An 11,031-nucleotide genomic window follows, 5' to 3' on the forward strand; every position below is an offset into this window, starting at 1 on the left:
AAGGGTACTTCGACACGTGGCAGGAGGAGCCGGGGATCGAACCAACAACCTTCTGATTGGGGGACAATGCATTCCCATATGCATGCATAGTTACAAATGTGCCCTGTTAATTTATGTGAACACTACATCTATATGAAACGAAAACTACCAGCGCGGCACCCACATCACATGTATAATGCATACATGGCCATTGTTAGTCAAAGGTTTAATCAGGTCATGGACGCTTAAGTAGGAGCTAGTGAGATGTTTGACACCTTATATTCCACTCCCCATACAAACATAGAAATAGTTTTTTTTGTTATTTTGTCATGTTTACCAGCTAGTCTTTTCATCCAGGCTCCTTCATCTATTCCCAGGTTGTTGTAGATGATCTTGAGAATGTTACCGAGCAGAGTGTTCATGTGTTCAGAGGTCACAGAGGTGCAGCAGCTGTCAGCTTTGTCTGGGTTGCTTCCTGGTCCATGTTCCCACCAGTGAGACATGTAGCTGCACAACATCGGTAACACTACCTACAGAAAAAAACATTACATTAACATTACAAATTTCCAATCAGCAATGTCTATAGTGTATGTAGCACAATGCCACTCCATAAGACTATAAACATATAGCTTTAGGTATATTGTACCTGTAATATTGTATATTATTAAAACTAAATTGTTGCTTTGAGTTGATGGGGAATAATAGGTTTCAGTTGAGTTTTATTAGTCCCCATAGGGAAATTAATCTCCTGCAATTTAATTATTTAACTATTTAGTAGCAGCTAACAGTGCAGTGCTGGCCATCTCCAGTTCAGAAGCTTTGGTTAAGGGATAACGGAAAGAGTACCTCTAATACCTAACATTCATTATTTTGGGATGACAAAAAAACAGAGCACCTTGAGGAAAAGAAACGTGTGGATATGGACACAACAGAAGTAAGGCTAATATGCAATTTTCAGTTAAGTAGTTACATATCCCACCTCCATGACATGGGGCATCTGAGTGTATCTCATGCCAGACTCTGCCAATTCCATTATCTCCTCCAAAGACTTCTCTAAGTTCGGGATCAAAGGACAAACGTCCCCAACCTGCCCTGGAAGACCTAGAGCTGAGAGGTGGAAAGAGAAATGCACTTAAACACAAAAGATAAATATAAACGAGTTCATTATTAGAATACATTTATGTATACTTCAATGCTGTTAACTTTATATTCAATTAAAAATGTGGATGCTAGTTAGCCTAGCCTGCTAGAAGTTACTTTTCATTCATGTTATTTCAACAACTGCTGACTGGGTCAACTAGACCCATGACAGAAGCCCAGACCCATGACAGAAGCTCACCCAGATAGTTATCATTCCCACTGAGATTTGTAAAATCTATTCAGTATATTTTTAATTGGGGGAAATCACTCAGCTGTTTTACTCTGTTCTGAAGCTTGTTAATGAAACAAAGACAATGTAATGTGCTTGAATGCACTATTGGCTCTAGTCCGGTATCGGTGACAGCCCTTTCACTTGATGCAGAGAAGGCTTTTGAACGGGTTGAGTGAGGGTTCCTTATGTTATCTCTTTCAAAATTTGGATGTTGTCCTGGCTTTCGTAATTGTGTGAAGGTACTCTATTCCAACCCGAGAGCAGCTGTTCTCAAAAATGGGCTGATATCAAATTTTTCCGCCTCCCTAGAGGGACTAGACAGGATTGTGCTCCCCCTTTATTGCTCTTCACTATGGTTCTTGAACCACTAGCTGTAGCAATCAGAGCTGATGTGAGGATTAAAGGTGTGCAGGCAGGGGGTAGAGAGCATAAGCTATTTATGTATGCAGACGATATCTTAGCAGAGGTAGCTGATCCTATGTACTCCCTGCCGGTGTTACTTGAATGTATCGAGTCATATTCCAGATTATCAGGTTATAAGATAAATTGGCACAAGGCAGCTTTGTTCTAAAAAACCTTTAACAGGTTACAAAAATATACTGCCCTCGCAAGGAGTAGTCCTAATCCACTGCTAGACAGTTAGTTAACAGACCATTGTAGTCCTCTAATTAACACAAGGCGTAACTTTTCTTGTAGGTTTAATAAGGAGTAACAATTATTCTTTATCTGTAAAACTGCAAAAATACAAACATAAATCAATATTTTAGCAGCATTATTACACAGCGCAGTGTACATAACGTAACAAATGCTGCATTACAGTAGGCTAACTTATACTACTACAGCTATGCTAGCAATCAATTAAGCAATCTCTTGACTGAATTAGAAATAAAATGTATACAGAGCAAATATATGATAGATATAGCATTGCAAACTTATAAATCAACAATACTCACGAACAAATAGTGTCCAAGGCAACAATGTGAAAGATAACTGCAGCAGGAGGATGTGTTCTCTGTCTTGGCTAGTTAAACTAAGAGACCCTGCTCTGCAACTGTTGCTGCTAAAATAACCAAAAGGGGGCACTGCAGTGCATGAAATTATGTAAATAATCAAACAAAATGCAGAATAAAGAAGGTATCTGTAAACATCTGAGGATCATTTGGCAAAAGGATCTAGGATGCAATTTCAGTGATGACAAATGGCTAAAAATATTATCAAATACCAGGAAATATGTAAGGGAGGTTACAGGGAAATTCATTTAGTTCAAGTTAATACATAGGTTTTATTTTACTCCCTCTAAACTCCATAGGATGGGCTTACTGATCAATAATCTATGTCGGAAATATCAAACTCAATCAGGAAATTCTTTTCATGCAATTTGGGAGTGTAAACTTATCTACCCATTCTGAAAAAAATTACTAGAATGCATAGGGAACTGGTATGGTTCAATGATACCTGTGTCACCGAGACTATGTTTACTGGGGGACCAAACAGAAATGGCCAATATATCAAAATACGTCTTTACATTGATAAAGGTCAGGGTAGTCACGGCTGCCCGATTGATCCTCAGAATTTGGAAAAGTAAATCCTGGATAAAATGGATGGAATCTATGTTAGAAATAATATCATATGAAAAATTGTTAGCTAGAGTCAATAATGATTATTTTAAGAGGGCATGGGACAGCTTTTTTGCTTATAGCACTTCTGGACGCTGTAATGATTTTGTTGTACCTTTATAACTGCTAGATGTCTATTTTGGTTGTCCTATGTTTTTATTTATCACAGGCCTTTGTACAGCTTGTAACCAAATGATGCATGTGGGGAGTGAAGGTTGGCCAGTGTTGTCCGATCAAACAGATGAGCTACTGTAACTCAAATTGCTGAAAAAGTTCATGCTGGTTCTGACAGAACCTGATAGAAAGAAGAATATATATATATATATATATATATTTTTTTTTTTTTTTCCTCCCCTATTTCTTTTACTTTTTTCTTTCTGTAGTCAGGCTATATCTTTAAATCTGGGATCTAAGAAACTGAGTCCAACTATGGGCATGATAAAGCCCATGGCATCCAAATCTCACTCAAACCACTGTCCTCCTTTTAGCGACTTTCTCGCTAATCCCAGAGTTGTTTACAAGCTATTCAATTCAGCAAAGTGATGAGAAAAGAGAGTGTACATGGACAAAAACAGGTAGTCCTGTAACCTCTAGTGTATGACTCTGTAATTTAAATCAGTAACGTACATTGCTGAGTTGCATATAGTCATTCTCAGAGGATACAATTACAAACTAACTTCTCAGCTAAACAGTGAAATGGAAACCACATTTGATCGTACCCGCTCTCTTTTTAGCTCCTTTGCTGTTGTAGATGGAGAAGCTGTTGAACTTGTTGATGTGACACTCTAGGAAAGCAACAGGGAAGGCTGCTGAGAAGGCAGCTAAACACTTTCCTAATGCTGGACGCTGTCTGGAGAGGAGAGGAGAGGAGAGGAGATGAGAGGAGAGACAAATAATCATTATTTTTATTATCAATCATCCATTTCATATTTTCAAATAACTTGATAAAAGCCATACATACAGTACATACAACATACTACATTCAGTGGGGAGAACAAGTATTTGATAGAATTTTGCAATTTTCAGAACTTACAATAGCATGTAGAGTTGTAATTTTTATCAATAGGTATGTTTTTAAAGGTAATTAATTTCATTCTTTTGCATGACAATTAAGTTTGAACATCAGAAACAGAACTTAATATTATGGTACAGAAACCTTTGTTTGCAATTAACAGAGATAGGACGTTTCCTGTACGTTCTTGACCAGGTTTGCACCACTGCACAGGGATTTTGGCCCACTCCTCCATACAGAGTCTCACCAGATCCCTTCAAGGTTTCCGGGTGCTGTCGCTGGGCAATACGGACTTTCAGCTCCCTCCAAAAAGATTTGCTATTGGGTTCCAGGTCTGGAGACTGCTGCCACTCCCACGACCTTGAGATGCTTCATACGGAGCCACTCCTTAGTTTGCCCGGCTGTGTGTTTCGGGGTCGTTGTCATGCTGGAAAACCCAGCCACGACCCATCTTCAATGCTCTTACTGAGGGAAGGAGGTTTGTTGGCAAAGATCTCGCGATACATGGCCCCATCCATCTCCCCCTCAATACGGTGGCAGTCGTCCCTGTCCCCTTTGCAGAAAAGCCACCCCAAAGAATGAGTTTCCACCTCCCATGCTTCACGGTTGGGATGGTGTTCTTTGGGGTTGTACTCATCCTTCTTCTTCTCCAAACACGGCGAGTGGAGTTTAGACGACAAAAACCTTCTATTTTTGTAAAATCATAGACCACATACCTTCTCCCCATTCCTACTCTGGATCATCCAGATGGTCCCACCTGGCAAACTTCAGACGGGCCTGGACATGCGCTGGCTTGAGAGGGGACCTTGCGTGCGCTGCAGGATTTTAATCCAATGAAGGCGGTAGTGTGTTTACTATGGTTTTTCTTGAGACTGTGGTCCCAGCTCTCTTCCAGGTCCATTTGAACCCAGGTCTGCCGTGTAGTTCTGGGCTGAATCCCTCACCTTCCTCAATGATCATTGATTGCCCCACGAGGTGCAGATCTTGCATGGGCCCCAAGACCGAGGGAGATTGAAACCGTCATCGTTGACTTCTTCATTTTCTAATAATTGCGCGCCAACCAGTTGTTGCCTTCCTCACCAAGCTGCTTGCTATTGTCCTGTGCCATCCCACCTTGTGCAGATAGACAATTTTTGTCCCTGATGTCCTTACAACAGCTTTCTGGTCTTGGCCAATGTGGAAGAAGGTTGGAGTCTGTTTTGATTGAAGTGTGTGGAACAGGTGTCTTTTATACAGGTAACGAGTTCAAACAGGTGCAGTTAATACAGGTAATGAGTGGAGAACAGGAAGGCTTCTTATAGAAAAACTAACAGGTCTGTGAGAGCCGGAATTCTTACTGGCTGGTAGGTGATCAAATACTTGGCAGAGCGGGTCGTCCCCCAATCGGAAGGTTGTTGGTTCGATCTCCGGCTCCTCCTGAATGTGGCACGTAGTGTAAAAGCACTTTGAAGACTAAGGAAAAGGCGCTATTACAAGTACAGTCCATTTCCCATTTACCATTACTTATGTCTGCAATAAAATGGAAATAAATTATTTAAAAATCATACAAATGTGATTTTCTGGATTTTTGTTTTAGAATCTCTACATGCTTTGTAAGTGGGAAAACCTGCAAAATCAGCAGCGTATCAAATACTTGTTCTCCCCACTGTACATACAACTTTGCTTATTTTGTCTAAACATGGTAAAAAACAGTAATACTTCTAGTGTGTAACATTTAGGATGATCTATGGATCTAAGGATGATAGAAATGGAGGATAATGTTCATAGGTATGTTTTTATTAGTGTCTAATCACCTAAAAATAAGAATCATAAATTAACTGTATGAACTTATGTAGCGCCTTTCTAGTCTTTCGACCACTCAACGCGCTGTACACTACATGCCACACTCTGCCCATTCACACACATTCATACACTGATGGCAGTGGCTGCCATGCAAGGTGCCAACTGCTCACTAGAACGGAAACTAATCATTCATACAACTCATAGCGCTGGGAGCAACCGCCAACCTTCTGATTAGTGTACAACTTTCATTACAAATCTTCACTTCAATAGAAGGTGTTAGTTTGCAGAAACATAATAAAACAAACATAATAAAATAAACATAATAAAATTATGCAAAAGTAAAGCATCAAGTGAAAAAGAAAAGGTGTTTCAGGTGAGGAGCCAACCATTGGCTCTGAGGTAAGTGTCAGCAGCTTTCTGCTGCAGGCCTCCTGTTACCTCTTCAGATTTTGCTGGGCCTTGTGTTTTCGTTACTTTAGAATGAGCTATTTTTTCCTATATAGAAGCGGGTCTCTCTTGTACAGAGTCCGCCATGTTAAACCACCATGTTTCTACAGTATCCCAGAAGGGAAAAACCAAACACTGGCTCTCAATATAGCTGTTGGTGTTTTTCACACGTTTCATGGCTATCGTAGTGTTTGGAAGGGGAGGGTGAGGCGAGAGAGTTGCCATCACTGGTCTTTTAAAGCATTGCAGTTGCAGCTTGCAACTAACTAAACACTGCTTGCATCTGTATTTGACGGGAATGGTGGGAATAAGAAAGGGCTGTGTAGGAGAAATACGATGGCAGTGAAACTCGTGTGTTGATTTGTCCCTGCTTGGCTAATGTAGAAACATGACGGCTCATTTTAAGGTAATGAAACCACAACAATTTCTATATTCAGGTGATATACAGTAATGAAAACGTGAAAAACTATGGATATTTTATTCCATTTCTGACTATAGATCCTCCTAAATCTTACACATTGGACTTTTAAAAATGGTTTGTTTTGGAAAAAATGTTTGGTAATAATATATTTTAAAATACTGTTTTAAATTCAGATTATTATTTCCTTTTTCTTGTCTCAAAAAATACAGAAAACAAACAGGTGTTAATAGAGTTGGTGATCTTGCATAAGGAATACCATAAATTGTTGTTAATTGCACTCACTTACACTGTTGTTTCTTACTTACCGTACTTCAATTTTATTATCTTGCCAATAGGGAACACATGCCACCATGTAAATTTGGCTGATTTACAGTGTTGCTGCATACAAAACAGACTACAGGTACATCAGTTAGACCAGCCTGTCTTTGAGATTTTCGAAGCTCAGCAATCATAGCGTGTTTTACTAATTAAAGGTGCAGTAAGTAATTAAAAAAACAATAAAAAAAACTTAAGATAACTTCATATTTACTAAATCCTAACAGTAAAACACTTGACAGATAATATGTGAAAAAAATCAGGTTCCTCTGGCTAGCATTCCAAATGAACAAATAATCAGAGCCAAGAAAGTGGCTTCTGAGTGACTTCTCAGTGAAAAGAAACTGCTGATTTTGAGTTGCATTCGATGTTCTCTGTTAATTTAAATGATCTGCATACATGTAAACCAACGTGAAGATGTGGAATAAACACAGTTCTATACTAGGTTTTCTGTACCTTAAAGACGTGTACTGTCAGGTGTACTGTACCTCTCTACATAGATGCTTTTGTTGGTTCCCAGAAAGTAGAGGCTGTTGAGGATTCTGTAACAGGAAACCTGGACATCATCCACTGGAAGAAGAGATGCAAACAAAACATAAATTTTGCAGTTTACATTTCTAGGGGGTTCTGTCCTTTTTATTATTTTATTATTTTTTCCATGAATAACCAACTCTAAAGTTTTGCATCAGAATGAAACAGGAATCTATTTCATGTTGGAAATCTGAGATTATCCTTCAAGAAGACAGTAATATTCTGTTAAATTTGCACATTTGATGCCTCAGCCAAACACAATATGAACAACAGAAGTCAGTACACACATATGAGGTCTTCTCCAAACAGGTTCTGTCCAATGTGTTCAAACAGGGAGGAGAGGACCGGCAGCAGGGCAAATGTAGTGTAGTTGATGATCTGAGTGACACCCCGCGGCTGCTCTCTGCTGTGGGTGAACTGACCAAGCTTCAGGTTCTCTTGCGTCTTCTCCAGATCTTCTGCTGCACTGTCGAAGTACGAACGCAGTGCTGCCTTTACTGACTCTAGACCAGTCTTCATCACTGTCCTGATATGTGCAGAGAGTAAGATTTTACAATATTATCTTTACAAGAGAGACCAACGATATTTTAAAGCAACATTATGTAAGTGTTCTACCTTAAAATAACTGCTACAAAATATGTTTAATGCTACACTGAGTTGTATTAGGGTGAATGGTGTCTCTGTCATTCCCACTTGGCCCTGTACGCCTGTTCTTTTGGCTCCGGGGCAGAATAAATGCATAATGCTTGATGGCAGTAGTCACACACCACTACTATGTCAGTGATTTTGGTGAAACTGGATCATATGTTTTGGAGAAAATGTTTTCTGGTTTTCCCTCTGTCCAACTCTCTGTGATTTACAGAGTTTCCTGATGTAAATGTAGCCGCTGTTAGTTAGTTAGCTTGGCCGTACTCTGGATGCCCAGGATTGGGTGCTCAAAGCACCAAGAGAGTGTTGGTGTTTGCACCGGCAGCACATGAGCTTAGAGGTGGAAATGCTGATGAAAAAATGTTGCCAGTATCATACCAGAACCGGAGCAACAAATGACATACTCTTGAAACAGAAGAACAAACACAGAGGAACAGCCAAACTACATTACATCCCAGGTAAAATGTCAGGATAAGCAAAGACAGAGCCCAAAGTTCAAGCCACACAGTAGCTCAACATCCAACGTTCACTGTGGCTTATGGTTTCCCAGCCATTCTGAATTCCCAAACGTTGGGTTATTCTGTTAAAATTTCTTGGTTTTATATCTTCAATCCCTGAGCAAGACATTTTTACATAAAAAGCCATTTCGAGTCCTCTCAATGAATTTGAGCCCAAAATACAGCTAACAACTTTCTCATCATCCAAAAATGTAAACATTGCTCACTTGGTTTTTTCAATTGGAAATTATATTGATATGTCAGAAGTTACAGGACCAAAATATACAGTGTTATCATAAGACTGGTCAAATTGTATGTCTTCAGTTTGGATAAGAGTCAAAATCTTTTGATGCTGTTCTGATAGGACTTGAGATCCAAAAATATTGGAGGGAACCACTATTCTACTTTCACTATTCATCTTTAGATTCTACATTAACATCCTTTCCACAAGTTGTCCGACTGAAATTAAGTGAAGCAACATACATCCGAACACACCCTTTGTATTATATGGCAGGGTATTTAAGCAGCTGCATCTCATGGCCTTCATCACCGAATGGAGTTGGTTCAGTTGTTTCTAATGGCCTAAGCATGAGGCTTGTGTGTCATGAGGAAGGAAGGAAGGAAGGAAGGAAAAGTGATGAACCAGATACAGGGTCATAGGCTGCCAAGGCTCACTGATGCAGGTGGCGAGCGAAAGCTGGCCTGTGTGGTCCAATCCAACAGACTAGCTACAGTAGCTCAAAATGCTGAAAAGGTTAATGCTGGTTCTGATAGAAAGGTGTCAGAGGACACAGTGAATCACAGTTTGAAGCTCACACATCAACTCACAGTGGACCTGTAGTGTTTATGTTTCTTATCACTGTCTATTATATGACAAAGGACTAAAGCTGCCCCTTAATAGTCGATTGAACTTTCATCAGTCAGAGAGTCCATTCTGGAGCTTCGCCTTGTCACTGGGACGATCATTGTTGCAACACAGACCTTTTCTATTGTAACACAGGAAGTTACTTACTGGTGCACTGCTGCATATGCTACCTGTACTAGCTGCTGCCACTAGCTATTTAGCAGTTCTATTAGCTGACTGGCTCACTTTACCTAGAATGGGAGCTTGAAGGATACCGAGCGGGGAATACTAGCAAGAAGCAAAACTGGCGGCTAGCGAGGCACGGCACAATGCCACGCTAATTGTGGGAGAAAGTGCAGGTTCCACTAACTTGCAAGCACTGATATGTCCACTGCGACAAGTGAGAAGTGGCCGAGGTAATGTGTGATTTGTTTGCCTACAGTGGTTCGTCTCTGAAAGAGCAGAGTAAGTACCCATCTTTAACACCATGATACAATATGCATGTTAGGTTTTCACTGGCATGGACAAAGACGGACACACACACACACACGTCACAGTTCTTATCTTACCTGGCATCTAGGCTTTGTCCCAGTATCTGCAGACAGTTGACTATGGATGTGGCATTGTTACCTGAAAAGTAGACAGGATTACATAACAGTAAACTCTGTTTTGAGGTTCTCATCCGTCAGGAAATTGAAGAGTCAAGCACTACAGCACAGTAAAGCAATAAAAGCCCATTTCAAATCAATAGGAGCTGTCTGTCTCAGAAAAACAAATCTGAAGAATCACAATCGTATGTGCTTTAGTAAATAACACCGCAGAGCATCATATTCAAAGAAAAAAGATGTTCCCTTAAAAAATGAAGGCTTAAAAAGTCATATTCAGAAGTGGCCATATCCAGTTGTATCAGGTCTACAAAGGTGAAACATCTTTTTACTTTTAAGGAAAATGACACAGAGGAATCTTCTCAGAATGTGGATATGGTACAACAAGTTGCAATAAATACCACACAACACGAACAGCTGCTGAATATACACCCACCCACAATATCATGCATGCATGCACACACACCCATGCACACACCATTTGAGAATGTTCTTGAGCTTTTCTATCCACTTTCATAGTCACATAGTTGTATATCAACAATAATAAATGCAAACATCTGTAGGATAACTTATTTTATATGTGTATGTGTCTCATATATCTCTCAGATAGAAGAGGTTCCTGTGTACAGTAAGTTTAGATCTTCACTCAGTTAACAATATTGTTCACACAAATAGTTGACCAGTTCACCTCTGGGTCTCCCTAATGTAATGGACAAGTGGGGAAATGGGGGATCCACTGTAAGTCAGTCACATCACACCTCGACTTTCTTCCAAATAAGATTTCATTCACAATATAATAAATAAATGGTAAATGGACCTGTACTTGTATAGCGCCTTTCTAGTCTTCCAACCACTCAAAGTGCTTTTACACTACATGGCACATTCGCCCTTTCACACACATTCACTCAGTGATGGCAAAGCCCATCAAACAGAAACTAACTCATTCATACACATTCACACAC

General features: G+C 39.8%; 1 protein-coding gene across 1 annotated transcript in view; it reads right to left on the bottom strand.

The window, feature by feature from the left end:
- Positions 1-11,031, bottom strand: part of LOC118334266 (ryanodine receptor 2-like) — a gene marked incomplete in the record, with an annotated part of 114,618 nt that overhangs the window by 48,527 nt on the left and 55,060 nt on the right. Inside the window, 6 exon segments of the mRNA XM_035670117.1 lie at positions 317-509; positions 959-1,086; positions 3,687-3,817; positions 7,433-7,514; positions 7,763-8,001; positions 10,034-10,094. Coding sequence (XP_035526010.1) covers positions 317-509; positions 959-1,086; positions 3,687-3,817; positions 7,433-7,514; positions 7,763-8,001; positions 10,034-10,094 — 834 coding nt within the window.

Source organism: Morone saxatilis, unplaced genomic scaffold, assembly GCF_004916995.1.
Source record: "Morone saxatilis isolate NCDOM2014 unplaced genomic scaffold, NCSU_SB_2.0 Contig1, whole genome shotgun sequence".
In the NCBI taxonomy this organism is placed as follows: Eukaryota; Metazoa; Chordata; class Actinopteri; family Moronidae; genus Morone; species Morone saxatilis.